This window comes from Lathyrus oleraceus, chromosome 1 (genome assembly GCF_024323335.1).
Source record: "Lathyrus oleraceus cultivar Zhongwan6 chromosome 1, CAAS_Psat_ZW6_1.0, whole genome shotgun sequence".
Lineage (NCBI taxonomy): Eukaryota > Viridiplantae > Streptophyta > Magnoliopsida > Fabales > Fabaceae > Lathyrus > Lathyrus oleraceus.
The window spans coordinates 95,336,706-95,354,642 of NC_066579.1; the positions used below are offsets into that span (position 1 = coordinate 95,336,706).

The 17,937-nt window shown below is 36.3% G+C and overlaps 1 protein-coding gene and 1 long non-coding RNA gene across 2 annotated transcripts; one reads left to right on the forward strand and one right to left on the reverse strand.

Annotated features, from left to right (window-relative positions):
* Positions 1-2,292: 2,292 nt before the first annotated feature.
* Positions 2,293-10,182, forward strand: LOC127118862 (uncharacterized). Its single transcript, XM_051049103.1, has 19 exons — positions 2,293-2,750; positions 2,840-3,210; positions 3,319-3,426; positions 4,434-4,604; positions 4,687-5,232; positions 5,923-5,997; positions 6,072-6,200; positions 6,270-6,344; positions 6,431-6,640; positions 6,857-7,009; positions 7,107-7,321; positions 7,649-7,766; positions 7,862-7,994; positions 8,062-8,263; positions 8,356-8,461; positions 8,539-8,679; positions 8,776-8,899; positions 9,043-9,162; positions 9,701-10,182. The coding sequence occupies exons 1-19, from the start codon at positions 2,516-2,518 to the stop codon at positions 10,084-10,086; spliced, it is 3,618 nt and encodes a 1,205-aa protein (XP_050905060.1). The 5' UTR covers positions 2,293-2,515; the 3' UTR covers positions 10,087-10,182.
* Positions 9,878-10,388, reverse strand: LOC127118873 (uncharacterized). Its single transcript, XR_007802420.1, has 2 exons — positions 10,242-10,388; positions 9,878-10,044 (listed from the first exon to the last, which is right to left on the reverse strand). It is a non-coding gene; the product is annotated as an uncharacterized LOC127118873 (long non-coding RNA).
* Between the last annotated feature and the right edge of the window lie 7,549 nt (positions 10,389-17,937).

Genomic DNA, 17,937 nt, shown 5'->3' on the forward strand with positions numbered 1-17,937 from the left:
CTTTTAGTCTGACTGCTAAGAAACAAATTATAATAGTTCTTTAAAAACAACCAACACACACTTATTTTTTATCATGAACTACGGAGCTCTGATTTTCTCATTGCACTATGAGAATACGTAGGCACGGGGGTTTGAATCCTTGGCGAGCACACTAATTAAAAACTTATTTTCCCCCTTAATCAATCACAAGTACCATTTAGATAATAACACTCATATATTCAAAGAACAATCAAAATGGTTCCCGTTGAGTATAACGGACGTGAGGGGGTGCTGATACCTTCCCCTTGCATCACTGACTTCCTCACCCTTTTTCTCTTTCCCTTGAATTTTATCGATAATTTCCCTTTCTTTCGGGAATAAATAAAGTTTGGTGGCGACTTTGTTGTATCTTCGAGCGTCCGATGCGTTCAGGATTTTTTCGCAGCGCGACAGTTGATGGCTCTGCTATATCATGATTCTTCTGTAAGATATGAATTTATATGAATTTTCATTGGTTACAACACATGCTACTGTCCACTGTAAGATATGAATCCCAATCCTTTGATTCAGTTGACGATGTCTGGACTGATATTTTGTCATCTGAATTCTAGCTGTGATGAAGTAGGCTCAAGTGTTATAGTCAAATGTCTTTATCCTTAACTTTTTCCTGAACATTTTTTCTCTTTTTTTTCGTCCATCGGGATACCTATTTTTACCTAATTCGTCTTTTTAGGTTTTTAACTTAGGGGACTTATCTTTTTTTTATTTGATCCCAAATTTTTGCCTGGACATTTCTTTTTTGGTCCATCGGGATACCCATTTTTGCCTAGGTTGTCCTTTCGGATGTCAACCTAGCGGGCTCCTTATTTATTTACTTTTAGGCGTAATATTTTTTGACTACGTCGGAATTCAGAGGAAGTGAAAATTCCTCCATATCCATGGTGGCGAGGATCAGAGCTCTGCTTGTGAAGGCCTTCTTTACGGAAAAAAATCCTTCATAGTTGGGAGTCCACTTGCCTCGTGGATCCGAATGTATCAGCGAGTATTTCTTGAGCATTAGGCCAGCTTCTTGGAATACGCGAGGGAAAATCTTTTTGTTAAAAGAATTATTGAGACGTCTCTGGTATAGCTGACCATGGCAGAGAGCGGTTAGTCTATGAGATTTAGCTAGTCAAATATAGATTGGACTCATTCTGCTTCATCAAGCATGGCTTCCATGGTAACCCTTAATGAAGGAACTTCAACCTCGATAGGAAAGACAACTTTCATGCCATATACAAGAGAATGGAGTTTCCATAATATAAGTATATACCGAAGTTATATAGCCATGTAGAGCAAAGGGAAGCATCTCATTCCAATCCTTGTAAGTCTTGGCCATTTTCTAGTCAATCTTCTTGATATTTTTGTTTACTGCTTCTACAACGCCATTTATCTTGGCCTAGTTTGGCGAAGAGTTATGATGTTTGATTTTGACTTCTTTGCACAACTCTTTCATCATTTTGTTGTTCAGGTTACTGGCGTTGTTAGAAATAATTTTGCTAGGAACTCCGTAGCGACATATTATTTCCTTCTTGATAAACCTTGTAATCACCTATTGGGTGACATTAGCATTGAAGCAACTTTGACCCATTTTGTGAAGTAATCGATAACGACTAGGATGAAGTGATGACCATTCAAATCTTTCAACTCGATCAGTCCAATCATATCAATTCCCCACACAGAGAAAGGCCAAGGTGATATCAAGACGTTCAGTGGAGTTGGTGGCACATGGACCTTGTCGGCATATATCTGGCATTTGTGACACCTTTTGACGTAGTTGTAACAGTCAGTCTCCATAGTTGTCCAATAATAACCAACTCAGAGGATCTTCTTAGCCATAACAGGTCATTTAGCATGGATTCCTTCACAACCTTCACGGATGGCTTTTACGATCATGTATGTTTCATGTCTATCCATGCATCTGAGCAAGACTGAGTCATAATTCCTTTTGTACAACATGTCACCATTCAAGAAGAATTTCGCTGATAACTTCTTCAGAGTCTTCTTATCTATAATGGACTGATAAGGCCAAAAAGAGCTAGATAATATATACATATTAAATAAGATGCGAAAGATCCTATTTATAAAAGAAAATTTATTGTTTAGGTTAAGTAAATATAATAGACTGGTAACATTGATTATTCTTATTTAGGTTAGTTTATCACTAACTATATTCTTATTTAAAATGTTTACAAAGTGAGAAACTATACTTAAAATTGCGAGGTCTTAGACTTAGACTTAAAATTGGAGTATTTCTCTTTCTCATACTTTCTTTTCCGATTCTCCCACGTCCTATTTAGTCTTCTACCTATTATGTTTACGAAAAAGAAAAATATACACATGGATGAAAATAATAGCAAAATACTGAAAAAAAAGTGACGGTGTGAATTGTTTTGGTTGGTCTGCGAGGGAAACGCGAAAAGCGCGCGCACAACCGCTGTTAGAAGAAACAATCCCGAATGGAAAAAATGCATGGCGATGAGATTGAGATTACGAAATGGAATTCTCTCCTTCGAATCGAAAATCCGAAAGAATGGAAGTAGAGAAATCGTCGCTCTGCAATTGCGTCGTTAACTTTCTGTTAGAAGAGAATTACATTCTAACTGCTTTTGAACTTCTCCATGAACTTCTCGATGATGGACGAATCGATCAAGCCATTCGTCTTCAACAATACTTCGCCGATCCTTCTCGTTTCCCTCCCAATCACATCTCTCGACTCAACTCTCTCCCATGTATATCTCTCTTTTCTCAATTTCGGCGTTTTGATTTTGTTACATGAATCACATTTTTCATCGTTGAAATTGCAATCGCGTTTTTGCAGCGGCGGATCCACAAACGCTGCTACAAAACAAAGAAGAAACGGAGGAAAAGTTAGCGATCACCGATTACGAACTGCGTTTGGCACTGGAAGATATTACAAAGCTGAAAGAAGAATTGCAAGCCAAAAGAGAATGTAATATTTTGGATGGTGCAACAATGAAGTCAAGTGGAGATGTTTTGGTGAATGGTGGTGGTGGCGGCGGCGGTGGTGGTGGTGAGTTACAAACTCAACAGCAAAAAGGGAATAATCATAGTCCGGTCGCGGCTTTAGGTCAAGTGAAGGATACTGAGCGTCGCGATCTCAATTGTGCTGTCAAGGAATATTTGCTTATAGCTGGTTATCGACTCACTGCAATGACATTTTATGAAGAGGTATATCTATATCAATATCATGCGTAATTCAACTCAAGTGTCTTCAATTTTATTATAATAGCTATTTTTGGCGCTTTTATGTTGAATTTGTCATAACTTTTATTGTAGGTTACAGACCAGAACTTGGATGTTTGGCAGAGCTCAAATGCATTAATACCAGATGCCTTACGGCATTATTATTATCAGTATCTTTCTTCGAATTCAGAGACTTCTGAGGTCATTATTTAATCTTTGGAGTAGCCAAATTAGCTCATTGAATTAACTCAATTTTTAGTAAAACAAAATGCTTGATTCAATAATGGAGTTGTTGACATAATGATAGTGATAATAATCAAATTTGTTAGTATCCTTTAGGGTTATGATTGGATCACGTTCCTATTTAGTTCTGGACCTTTCCAATCTACATGAGAGCTGAATTCATCAAATAGTTATGAGGTTCAACTATCTGTTTTTGCATTGGTCATTGTTTTTCGCTGGCTCCATCTTCAGGAACTGTTTTGTTTTCATCTAGTGGATTCTCTAGGGCTGTTCATGGCACAGTTCTGTCAAAAAATCGAATCCAACTGAACCGAACCGTAGTAGTAGGTCACCTGAATTGAACTGAATTGAATTTACTCAAAACCGAATCCAACCAAAATTGTTGGTTTAGTATACTGGTTCTGAATTCCGAACCGTTAGAGGACAATTTTTCCCAAACCAAACCATTTTTTAAAGAACCGAACCATTATAATTTTTTTAATAAAATATTTTAAATTTGTTTTTAGCATTTTTCATTTTCAGTTTTGGTTTGGTTAGGTTTCAATTTTAGTTTTTTTTTTTTCCATTGGTTTGGTTCTAGAATTGTTTGTGCAACATGGTTCGGTTCACTAACCAAACATAACGGTTTAGTTATTTTAACTTTAACTCGGTTTGGTTCACAGTTTTAATGAACAGTCCTACATTTCTCGCCCCCATATCCCATATCTTCTCTTTACTGTAAAACTTATTCTGTACATAGAAATATAACTTCTTCAAATCATATACTTTTTAATGATACAATTCAGTTTCAACGTTCCCTTTATGCCTAACAAATAAAAGTTATGTATAATTTGGTGGAACTGATTGCCTTGAATTTATTTTTAATGGGTCTTTGAAGATTTATGTAAATGTGTTTGCCATAATAATCCTGCAATATCACTTCCAAGTTACTGTTTATGTTGAACTCCACATGAACGGATATGCAGGAAAAAATTGGCCTGGTTCGAGAAAATGAAGCATTTTTGAAGGAAAATCAGAGGCTGAATGAAGAAAAGGAGAGTTTGTTGAAGGGCAAAGATTTGGCAGATGGTCAAATAAGAACATTAACTAAATCCTTGGGTGCACTTCAAGAAGATCTTAAGCAGAAAGAGAACACGGTAGTTGCAATCTACTTCGATAATATTCTGTCAAACTATATTAGTTTTCTATGATGAATCGTATACTGATAATAAATTTTAGGTTCAAGTTTTAAAGCAGTCCTTGGAGAATCAGAGAAAGGAGCTCCTTGACAGTAGAGTTGAGATCAGTAATTTGAAAATGCATATTAAAGGGTTCAGTTCTGGAAATAATATGGCTATTAATGATGTTGATAATGTTCTGCCCGACTCTTTAGATAAGTACAATGAAGAAATTAAGAAATTACAAATGGAAATTGAACGGTTGAAGGAAAAGAATAGAGGAACTCCAGAACATGGAAATTTTGGTGGTTCTGAAAATGAACTTATGCAGACAGAAGACAAAGTTATTGAGATGCACGAGGACCAAGGTGCGACATTGGATGTTAAACACGATGAAGACGCTCATTCTCCGGCTCTTCAAACTCTTAATGAATTTGCTGATAAACACACAGATTCACAACTAGACTTATTTAATCCTGCACATACAAACACTGTTTCTGAAAATATTGAACATGTCTCTGAACAAAATGGCCACAAGCAAGGAGGGGATATCAGGTTACATGCTAAAACAGAAGGTGTAAATGACAAAGCAATATCTGAGAAGACGGCAAGTCCATTCTACTTGATCAAAACCTCATACACCATTACTTTTTGCCTGACTTTAACTTTGTTAAATTTCTCAAATGCTGAAGTGCTAAAAGTCACGTTAGCTAATCAAAATAGAAAATAATTAATGTATATATATATATATATATATATATATATATATATATATATATATATATATATATATATATATATATATATATATATATATATAAAGTCACTTATCATTTCCTTATTGAGTGCCTTTTAGACACTAGTTCGCAAGATTCTTAGTTCTTCCAGCTTATAATCCAATCATATTTTGTAATATTAGTGAAAAGTAAAACGTCAAATTCTTTTAATATGGTAACCCCTTAGATGTAAGATTGATAGTGGATACATGATTAAACTCTTCCTGAATTCCATTAAGAAAAAACTCTTCTTGAATTCATTAAAGCTGAGTTTGCAGAACTAGTTTTGGCAAGGGCTTATTCTAGTGTTACAAATAAGCTAGTACTATATTTCCTGGTTTTCATTGCATGTAATGCAGTTCTTGTATGTATGTATGTATATACAGAGCAAAAATCACATCCCCTCCCTTTAAGGAATAATTGAAAGTCAAACTCACGAGCGTTTAAACAAAGGATATTTGCCTGTCTACTTCTTCGTGCACTTTTATTTTTCCTTTCTTATGTATGTTAATATTCGACAGGGATTAGGAACCATTCAGATACTCGCAGATGCTTTGCCTAAAATTGTTCCATATGTCCTTATCAACCATCGCGAGGTCTGTTTTTCTCTAATTTTATTTACAACTATATAGCCTACAAAATATGTTGCATCACTGTTGTTTGGTTGCAGGAGCTCCTTCCTCTAATAATGTGTGCGATTGAGCACCATCCAGATAGCAGGACTCGGGATTCATTGACCCACACAATATTTAATTTAATAAAGCGTCCCGATGAACAACAAAGACGGATAATAATGGATGTAAGTTGTATTGACTTCTTATAAGTTGATTAAACAATCTGGTTTTCAATACAATTATGATCATTTCAGGCATGTGTCAGCCTTGCAAAGAATGTTGGAGAGATGAGAACAGAAACAGAATTGCTTCCTCAGTGTTGGGAACAAGTATATCCTAACTTTATTTTTTGACTTGCTCCTGGCCATCCTGACTTGGAATCTTGTTTTCAGATTTTCTGTGTTATGGATTTCAGATAAATCACATGTACGAGGAACGTAGACTGCTTGTTGCTCAATCATGTGGAGAGCTAGCAGAATTTGTACGCCTTGAGATTCGTGATTCTCTTATTTTATCAATTGTGCAACAACTAATAGAAGATTCTGCCACTATTGTTCGAGAGGCCGCAGCTCATAATTTGGCTAAGCTGCTTCCGCTTTTCCCAAACACGGATAAATATTTCAAGGTCAGCCTCACTATATATGCTTCGAGGCAATCATGGAGAAGATTTCTGACTTGAGAGAATTGGCTGCAATGTAAGCTCAGAGACAGGTTGACGGGACGGTGTAGTGAATGGAGCTTCTTTATACCCTTACCATAAAAATTAAGACACTTTCTTTTTCTTTTAAAAAAAGAATAAAGATAAAGAGTTGCTCCAATTCTTTGTTTTATTTGTTGTTAGGTTGAGGAGTTGATGTTCCAATTGATATGTGATCCCACAGGAGTGGTGGTGGAAACTACACTCAAGGAGATGGTTCCTGCAGTTGTAAAGTGGGGAAACAAATTAGACCATGTTTTGGGGGTTTTACTCTCTCATATGTTCAGCTCTGCACAGGTATTGGTTTTCCTTTATGCATTTAATGTTCCTTTGCGACCCATAACTTCATCCTTGGCAGTTATTTCTGAGTAAAATTTTGTTCCCGCAATTGCAGCACTGTCCACCGCTTTCTGTAGTTGAAGGGTGTATAGATTCACATCTACATGTGTTGGGGGAAAGAGAGCGCTGGAATATAGATGTTCTATTGAGAATGCTGACGGAGTTGCTTTCTTTCGTATACCAAAAAGCAATTGAAACATGCCCCTTCCTGTCCAGCTTAGAAACTACACAATTTGTGGTATCTACCACATTGCTTGAATTATATGCAAGGTAAGCTTGGCTTAAACTGTTCAATTTGCACTACTATGTAGTAACAATAGGACATATGAAAGAATTGATTGAACTGACCCTCTCGAATGTTGTATTTTTCCCTTCAACCCATTAGTTACTAGTTGGAAGTTGGAATATTGGGTTAAGAGGGTGAAGTGAATGGACGACTTGGTGGCATGTCAAGACTTGTCTTCCAAACCCACTAACTTTGTATGCTTTACTCATATTCTAATGTATAAGCATTGCAGAGATGCATATGCCAAAACGTAAACTATGCAGGATCACAATGTCAAAACTATTGACCTTGATTGGTTCAACATTTGCTAGGGGAAATGTTAAATGGGATGCATTTGAATGGGTGCATGGTGAGTGTTTTCCTAAACTGATACAACTGGCTTGCTTGTTACCCTGGAAAGAAGACAATTTGCGAAGCCGAATTTCAAAGGTTAATCGGTTACATTTTCTGGTTTTTTATTTTGTGCTGTATGTTCAGTTGCGTAAGCAACTGAATTATTTCTAATCAAAGTTTCGCAATTGCAGTTTCTGTTATCTGTTTCTGAAAGGTTTGGGGATACTTATGTTACATGCATAATGCTCCCTGTATTTTTAACAGCAGTTGGGGATGATGCTGATTTAACATTTTTTCCTAGTGCTATTCATTCGAGAATAAAAGGTTATGATTCTTCAATTTTTGTGTGAAGTTTTACATAATTGCTTTATATTTGACAGTTTTCTTGTAGGTTTGAGACCAAAATCTTCTGTTGCTGAGAGGCTCTCTACATCATGTGTCCTACCGCTTTTGTTAGCTGGTGTTTTGGGTGGGCCTGGAAAACGCAAAGAATTAACAAACTACTCGAGAAAGCTGCTATTAGAAGACAATTCTAAGGAAAATACATCAGCCAAGCATACATCTGAAGTTATTAATGCAATCCGCTTCATTTGGTTTGTATACCCACCAATAATCTATTTATATTTTCGAAATTGGTTGAGGTCCTTTTGCCAAATTTTGGTCATGAGCTCTATTTATAATGCAGCATATATGAAGAAAACCAGGGTATGATATTTGAAATACTGTGGGAAATGGTTGTTAGCTCTAACCTAAACATGAAAGTAACCGCTGGCAAACTTCTAAAAGTTCTTGTAAGCTTACTACTTACTTAGTCTCTATTTAAATCTCATATTAATGGAAGCACTAACTTAGAGCACTTCATTATTAGGTGCCACATATTGATGCAAAGACTGTCTCTACTCATGCTTTGCCTGCATTAGTTACTCTCGGATCTGAACAAGACCTTGATGTGAAGTGTGCTAGCATTGATGCATTTGGTGCCGTTGCTCAACATTTCAAGAATGAAATGGTATCTCTTGCTAGCGTATATCCTTGGGTTTTGTCGGTATAAAGTTAATGATGACTAAACGTTTAAAATCCCGACTAAGAATATGATCTCTTGCAGATAGTTGACAAGATACGTGTTCAAATGGGTGCTTTTATTGAAGATGGATCCCATGAAGCTACTATTGCTGTCATTCATGCGTTAGTAGTTGCAGTACCTCATACAACAGAACAACTTAGAGATTATATCCTTAACTTTATTTGTTGGTAAATAATATTAAGAAGTGTGTTTATAATTTTCCGACTCTCAAGTCAACGTTCTGTCTCATTTTCTATTGGCTTTCTGCATTTTTTAATTTCAGCTGTTAGTTTCTTAACCTTGATGCACATCTTTTGTCCAAGATTGCTCAACTTACAACCGTGCCAGTTACTGCTTCAACTAATTTGAAGTGCCGGCAAGAAAGAGCCAATGTATTTTGCGAGGCAATCCGTGCTCTGGATGCCACAGGTTTGCTCCATGACATTTATAAATCTTTCTTATTTATCATTTTCAAGGTATTTTCTGGTATTCAAGCCATGGTGTAACAATAGTATTAGTAATATCTCTTTCACATGATCTTGCCAAAGTTGCTGAAAACCCAACTCTCTAACTCTGGTCATTGTATGTACCATCAATGCAAAAATGTTTTACATTGTTATTGCTACTTGCAAATGTTCTTACACATCAATATGTATTGTTTTTATTTATACCAAGGAGACACTGAGTGTATAATAATTAATGTTTCTTAAAAAATATATTAGTATTCAGTACATGTTAATGTTACACTTACAATTCATATCAGCTTCCCTTTGAGCAATGATTCAAAAACCAACCTTAGTACTATGTTATTATTGATTCATAACGAATACTGTTCCCTTGTCAAAACAAAATTGTGGAATAATTTATTTCTAGCTCTTGTTAACTTGGAGTATTAATCCCACGGCTACTGGATATGTTAGTTTTTCTTTCTTACATCAAGCATGATTAGTTACTCTTTATGATACAGATCTTTCTGCAAACAGTATCAGAGACTACCTGCTGCCTGCAATACAAAACCTTTTTAAAGACTTGGATGCACTGGATCCAGCGCATAAAGAAGCCCTTGACATTATTATGAAGGAAAGATCAGGGACAAGTTATAGTAGTATAAGTAATAAGGCGGCGAGTTCTCATGTTGGTCTGGCATCATCAATGAGCAGCTTCTTTGGTGATGGCGGCTTGCTTGGAAAGAGAGACAGTACAGAAGTGCTATCAGAAATGTCTCCTTCTTCCAACAGTGCTGCGTCACCACCACCACCGGTGGAGGACACTAGATTCAGGCGCATCATGCTGGGACATTTCGGCGACATCCTTCGTGGCAAGGGAAAATCATCAGAGGAAAATCATCACTAATTCCAAGCATTTTGGCCTTGTAATTGCACCCAAAATGTACAAGTTTTTTTTACTAACATAGTATGGTATAAATGATAGATATTTAGATCTTTAAAATATTTGATTAGGGATTCAATCCCATGCCAGTTCTAATAGAAAAATATTGAGAGACCAACCTCTTAAATATATCTTCACGAGCGGGCACCGAGATATCTTGATTTTGGAAAAAAAGGAATGTAATATTTGAAAGTATTAAAACGGAGGTGGAGTTGCTCCAGAGAGGGGAAATAAATTAGAGAACAATAAAATTGTGGAACCTTTTGAGTGTTCTTTCATTGATTATTATTGAATCTTGTAGAAGTAATTTAATCCAAAATTGTAGGATCAACTGCCAAGTGTACTAAGATCAAATGCATAGCAGAATCGGGATATATTCGTTTGATTAAAATTTATAAGTTGGAATGTGACTTCTCAGCAGAGAATGCAAATAGTTCTCCACCAACAACCTTGGCTATATTATTCCAACGCTCAGGGGTTGTCTTTGTCATAAACTGTTAGAGCGCTTTCAAAATGTGAATTAGTATAAAGTTGAAATTCAACTTTCCCTTGGACCATATTTGTGGATTTAAGCAATTGCATTGCATTAATAATGCCAATAAGAATAAGGCTACTAAATTAAATTTTTGATCTCGTCTAGCTCATAAGTGTAACCAGGGAAAGGAGGATGCATATGTAGCAAACCGATTCGGAGGAAGCTGCCTGATTTCATGGTCAAAGGGCAACTTGGCTCTACAATTTTTTTTTATTTACAAATTTTTCTGATGGTGTGAAATTGAAGACACGGAGGTCCATTTTTTTTCCAAGTACCGGTCAGTTTGAGATGTTTTCATCCTAGGGAAAAAGATAAATGGGGCAAATATTTTGGTTTCGTTAGATTCAAAGATGTGTTTGATGTGAAGAAGCTTTTTGTTAGTGTTAGTGATATTTGGATTATATCCTATAAAGTGCGAGTTAATTCTTCAAGGTTTAATAGAGTTGCTATTTTGCATGCTGGTTTTTTGTTATGAAAATTTATAAAAAACCATTAATCTCTTAATTAAAGGTTACATACAGGATCGATTAATGAGTCCTAGGACATTGTGCTAATATTTCTAACTTATAATTTTCTTTTAAATAAGGATACTACTTCGACTCAATCGAAATAGTTATAGTGACAATGTGAAAATATAGTTTTGACAGGAATAAAGCATATTGTTGCAATAAAGTTAAAGCGAAAAGAAAATATTGAAAGATATGTAAACGAAGGTAATTAGACTGTAAAAGTAAATTGAACTGAAAGACTTTTGCATCAAAGTAAAGATTTGGTATTTCATGGTTCATACATTCTCTCAATGAAGATTTTTTTCCCTATTAACGTTGATACTTCGAGTGAAAGTGAGATTCTGTAGTAAAATGAACACCTCCAATTCTACAAATGAAATCCCTATATATACAAGGAGCCATGTCCAAGTTGTACTTGTACTGTTTCAAGAAGGCTTCAGACACGTCCTTCCAAGATCGGATCTTGTTGCACTCGAGGCCCATATATCAGTCAAGAGATGCTCCATACAGGCTATCTTGAAAGCAATGGATAAGCATGAAGTCATTATCAATGTAGGAAGTCATCTTCATGTAGTACATAGTGATGCGCCTTCTCGAACAACTGAGCCCTTTGTATTTTTGTAGATCTGAACCTTGAACTTTGGAGGTAAGACTACGTTTGGTACAAGACATAATTCTTTTGCATCCATACATACGCGAAAAACCCCTCAATAGCATTGATGCGCTCATCCATCAACTAATATTCAACAGGCTTGCTTTGACTTGCACCATGACTATTCTGATTGATAACTGGACCTTGCAGACAAGCTTGAGAATTAGGAAATTGAGCAACTTGTGGAGTAGTTTGAGCAGGTGCTTGAGGATAAACAGATTGAGGAAACATCTAAGCAGGATACAATACGCTAGAATTAACAGTCTGACCATGTTGGATCCCATACGGAGCATAGGGTGCCCCAAGATAAGCAACCTGAGGAACAACATCAGAAGTGGCCATAAGATGGGCAAGCGACATTCCAGATTGAAAGCCTTGCTATGGATATTGAGCAGTAGGCTGAGCAACTTGAGAAGGAATTTGAACATGAATGAGAGGACCCATGTATTCAGGTTCATTTTCATTAGGCGCCTCGGTGGTCACAAGCACTAGAGTCTGTTGAGGTCGTTCCTCATGATTGTCAATGTCCACTACTTAAGGAGATATATGGGAAGACATCCCCATGGATGAACAACAAAATTCCCATTGACCAGATGAATAAACATTGTCTGATAAGGAATGAAGGAACCCCCATTAGCAGTCTGAGGAACAAAATTCTGAGGCATGCCCTAGGGATACACATCAAGATGCACATTGAGCCCCGAAACATAGTTTGGTTGATTCGTGATAGGTTTAACAATATTCTCAACATGAGTTTCAACAACAACAAAAGTGGTAGCCTCTTTTTGAGTACGAGGGTACTCTAGGATGGAGTCCACCTTACCTTGAAATTGATTCATATGACCCTGGAACTGATCCAAAGTCTCCTTATAAGTAGCATTCTCTTGTTCAACATCAGCCATAATTTTCCGTCTGTTAGCTCTTGTGAAGTATCTGTGAATGAGAGTCGTCATTTTCTATAGTTAAGGAAGGGAAAAGTGAGCTTTCTGGTTTAAATGCATGAAAAATATGAATGTATGAATGCATATGTTGCTTATGTGGATGGAATGCAAATAAATATGCAACATCTATTGATTCAAAGGTTTTGATGATTCAGTAATTGTATGCAATAACATACATTAAAGGTTCAACATGCTATGGATAGTCTGCATATGATTCTCAATGCAGGTTCAAAAGTTTGGCACAATCATGATTTTCGAGGAATGTAGAGTATATGGTTTCTTGTAAAAAATATCCCATATCCCCTCATAGGTAGGTTCTAGTCTTGAAGAAGGTAGTCCTTATAAGGTCTCCCAGAGTCATCGATCTAAATGAAAATACCTTGTCGTAGTGAATTCTCGCATGACAAAGATACTTCCAAGTGAATCTAGTCTGGGTGTGGGTCTCGTGCCAACCCAACATGCAAAACACGGGTCGACACGACTATCCACGAGTCTATCATGTGTATATACTCAAGCTCGAGTATATAGCTTCTCTCAAATCACAAAGCCCATCCCACAATGGAGAATATAGCAAATATCCAGCATGTAAAGCAATAAGGATGCAATAAAGATGTAATTTATGCAAAAATGGTAAGTAAAACGATAAGGATAAATGCCCTAATAAATAAGTAGGAAAACTGCAATATCTCCATCATATTCCAGATAATCTGTCCATACTTCTTGACGTAGGTTCAAAGGTCCGAAGTTATGCGAGAACAAAGGTATGTAGGGTCTTGATCTCCTACAAAAACCCAATATCCCCTTACATGTGTGTACTATTATTCAAAGGTAACCCTAAAAAGGTCCATAAAGTCAAGGAACCATTTTGAGATACCACAGCCTGAGACGAATGACTCGTCAGACAGCGATGCTCCCAAAAGGATCTATTGTAGGTGTGGTTTCTCGTGCCGACCCTGATAGAGGAATAACTCCAAGTAGGTCAATCACGACTTTTTCCACATACTATCTTGTGTTTGTGCTCAAGCTCAGGTATATAGCTTTTCTCTCATGTAACAACATCCTAACCCAACAACAGAGAATATAACTGATATCCAAAGTATGCAGAATATGAATATTTAAATCAATAAGGAATGCGATAAATAACATAAAGATAAAGCGAGTAAAACATAAAAATAAACACCCAAACAAACAAGGAAACAAACAAAACTAGGCTTGACTTGCTTATGTACTCCCCAACAGAGTCGCCAGCTATCGCGCCGCGAAAAATACCTGAGTGCATCGCACGCTCAGAGATACAACAGAGTTGCCACCGAACTTTATTTATTCTCTAAGGAAAGGGAAAATATCGATAAAACCCAAGGGGAATAAAAAAAGGGTAAGGAAGTCAGTTATGCAAGGGGAAGGTATTAGCACCCCTCACATCCATTGTAATCAATAGGAACCATTTTGTTTGTTCTTTTCTCGAATGGATGTTAGTATCTAAAGGTTACTTACGAAAGGGGAGAAAAGGTTTAATAATTAGTGTGCTCGCCAAGGATTCAAACCCTTGTGCCTACATATCCTCATAGTACAATAAAGAAATAAAAGCTTCGTAATTCGTGGAACTAGGGATAAGAACTGAAAAGGAAAAAGTTGATTGAATAAGAAAAAAGAAAGTTCATTGAATTGAGAAAGTGTGGTGATAGTAATGTTTGGACCATATATTTTGTTGTTTGGATCCATAAGGTAGGTGTATTTGAATCAAAAAGTGTGGCTAATACAAAAATCTAGAATTTTAGCTAGATCCAAGGATCAAGATCTACAAAGGGGGTTGCCAGAGCATGAAGATCCACAGGGCAATGTATGAAAGTTTCCAGAGCAGAAGACTCCATAGGGAAATGCATGAAGGTTGTCGTTACTGAGGTTTTACGCGCGATAACGAAACCAGGGACCGAACTAAAGGATGCTTCCTTGATCGAAAGAGAAGAGAGAAGGCAAAACAAAAGAGTCGCCATCAAATTTTATTTGGATTACCTCTATGGGAGAGAAGAGGGAAAATAGTCGATAAACCCCTCGAAGAAGAAAAGGTGCACACGGGTAGTGCGAGGATAAAGAATCGATCTTGCAACCGAGACTTGGGTTCAGAAGTCGGTTACGTAAGGGGAAGGTATAATACCCCTCATGTCCATGGTATTCAATGGGAACCATTTGAGTTGTTTACGTACGTGGGTATTTATCTCGTTTATTCTTGTTTTATTTTCTAAAGAGTGCAAAAGTGATAGGACTTAGGGTTTTTTATTTTGGTGCTCGCCAAGGATTGTGGCCCTTGTGCCTACGTATCACTTATCAGGTGATGAGAAATCAGAGCTCCATAGTTCGGAGTAAAAAATGTTTGTGTGTTGGTTGATTTTACCTTTGAGAAAAGGGTTTTCGAAGTGGTGCCCTAAGGCATAAAAATAAGGTTTGATGGATTGTATTGTTTTTACCTTGAACTAGGGTTTATGAAAAGAGTTTGTGATTAGATTGCACTAAAGTCTATGGGTAGAGGTGAAAATTCTAGACAACAAGCCAAGCGTCTTGTGTCCAAAATAATCAGAGTAAGGGTATAAAATCTCCATTCTTACTCATTCTTCACCTCTTAAGGCTCGTGGCGCACAATATTAATCGTAGTTTAATTTCATTTTGAGTTTGATCATGAAAATGCTACTTGAAGTTGAATTTAGTGTTTGTTTATTTTATTATGAAATTGGGTAATGTAATGAATATACAAAGTAACCAACAAGGAAATAAAGGGTCTCATTGTAAGGTAGCCAAAGAGAAAGCCTTGTGTGTGTGAAATTGACCTAAGCTAAACAAAGGATAATGGTCTTACAAACATGCCCCCCTAGGGTGGTGCCATGATGCCATACTTACAATCGGTATGTAAGTTACGCATGAAATCCAAAGTTAACAGAGTAACATAAAGATAATGAAAGGATCCTCCAAGCAAAGATCCTAAATGATATGCTCTAAGTCCAAGTTGATTAAGTGGAAAGAATATTTTTGGTCTTATCATTTTATCATGTTTTATTTTATTTTTAATTGTATGATGACAATAAAGATAAATGACAGTAATAAACATGCATGATGAGTTTATACAATGAGTATGATGATGACGAGTACTTGAATGTAAATTATAAAGTAACAACATAAAAGTGAATAGCAAAGTAACAATGGTAATAAAACAATAACAATGGTTAGTGGTGATCAAAGTTAGTAAAGTTTAAGTTAAATTAGTATTATGAACAAGTCCAACACTTTAGGATTATCTATCCTTAGGTCAAAACATTCAAAATATGGCGCATCAGAGGATAACTCATCACTGATGCAAAGTATTGAAGATGATCAAAATGTCAACTTACAATAAATTTGTAACAATGAAAGTTATGTAAACCCCAAGTCCATATATCAATAGCTTGGCAAAAGGAAGACTATACCAACTCAAGGTTTAAAAGTTAATGTTTTGATTAAATGATTAGGTTAGAAAAGTTATAAGGATCAATATACAATATAAACAAGTCAATAATAAGGGTTAGTGGGTTAGTGTGACAATGGAGACAAAATGGAACAAAATGGAACAAAAGGAACCACAAGCAAATATGTACATATACATGGCTTCATCTACATGTAAAATGACCCAAGTTGGTTGATGTAGAGGCAACCTATCCATACCTTAAAGTACCATAAATGAACTCTTGATCATTCATTAGTAGGTTTGAAACATAGAAGGTTCAAGCAACCCTAAACAATCCAATATCATGTCAACTATAGACTTCATTAGCCACTAAGTTCAAACCTCCTAAGTGAATGAAAAATTGTTTAAATGACATGAAACAAAGCATAAATAAATAGTATAGGCAAAAATAACAAGGGTCCATGTTGAGAATATTTTCAGAATAATAAAAATAAGTGGGATAAAAAATAAAATGAAATGCAAAATAAATAGGATGAAAATAAATAAAATAGAAGTGAAAAGAATAAAAAAAGGGACATAATGCATGCACTAGGGGTTGAACCCCTGACCTTGGGGTCATGGGAGATCAACCCCCTCTCTCACTGGGCCAAGCTCCCACTTGTGATAAGAAAACACACTTAATAAATAAAATAATAAAACAAGACTCAAAATGGAATGCGCGCGCTGAAGCACCAATCAGAACAAGACACAATTTACTTCTGACATGGTTTTCCCCTCAACTCAGTTTGTTTTCACTTTAGCACCAAAAAGGAGGGCCAAGGATGGTTGGATCATAGCTGTGGTGGCTTTTGTTTTTAGTCATTTTTGGGAAATTTGAACTTTTTGCACATGGATCGGGTTTCTTGATTTGTGACCCTCTTGTATCCCAGTTGACTTCTAAACATACCTAACTATGCTATGCAATGTGTTAGAGGTCAAAAGGGAGAAGATCCATGTGGTTTGGGAGCTTGGTGAACAAAAATGCAAATTCTGTTTGGTTGTGGTCTGGTTTGTGCATCATGGTGATTTCCAATTTTTGAACCAAGGCCAAATGAAATTGGCTTGTGAAATTTTCATGAAATTTGTGCCAAATGTTCCTTGACATTTCCTTGATTAGATGCAAAAAGAACCAGGTCAAAAGGAGTTGTGTTTTGGAAATGGCAATGTGGTAAAGTAGTGGTCTTGTTCATGTTTTAGGGCATGGTAGACATGTTGGACTAGCTTGGACAATGCAAAAATTTAGGTCCTTGCTTAATGAATTAGGTCTTGGAGATTGAAATAAAGTTGGAGAGGGACTCAATTAGGACATTTTTATCAAAGTGGAACTTAAAAAACCTGTAATATGAGAAAGTTGTGGATTTTGGAGCTGGCCATAAGTCATTCTTGCCAAAATGTAACCAACCAACATGACCTAAAAATGTGACTTTGAGATTTCTTGATTTTTATGGTGAAATGATGGATGTTTGAAGCTCATATGATCATATAATGATGTAAAATAAGGCTTGGGGCTTTGTGTAGTGATGTTAGGTCAAGTTCATGGGTGAATCAAATGCCTTAAAAGTTCAAATATCATGACCAAACCAAGTACTTGTGACATGAATTGAATGGATAGTTGAATGGTGAATTGTGGTTTAAAATGAATTAAGTTGATGTTGAATGAGTGGTGGTATGATAGTGTGATCAAAATGAAGCAAGGTCAATGATCA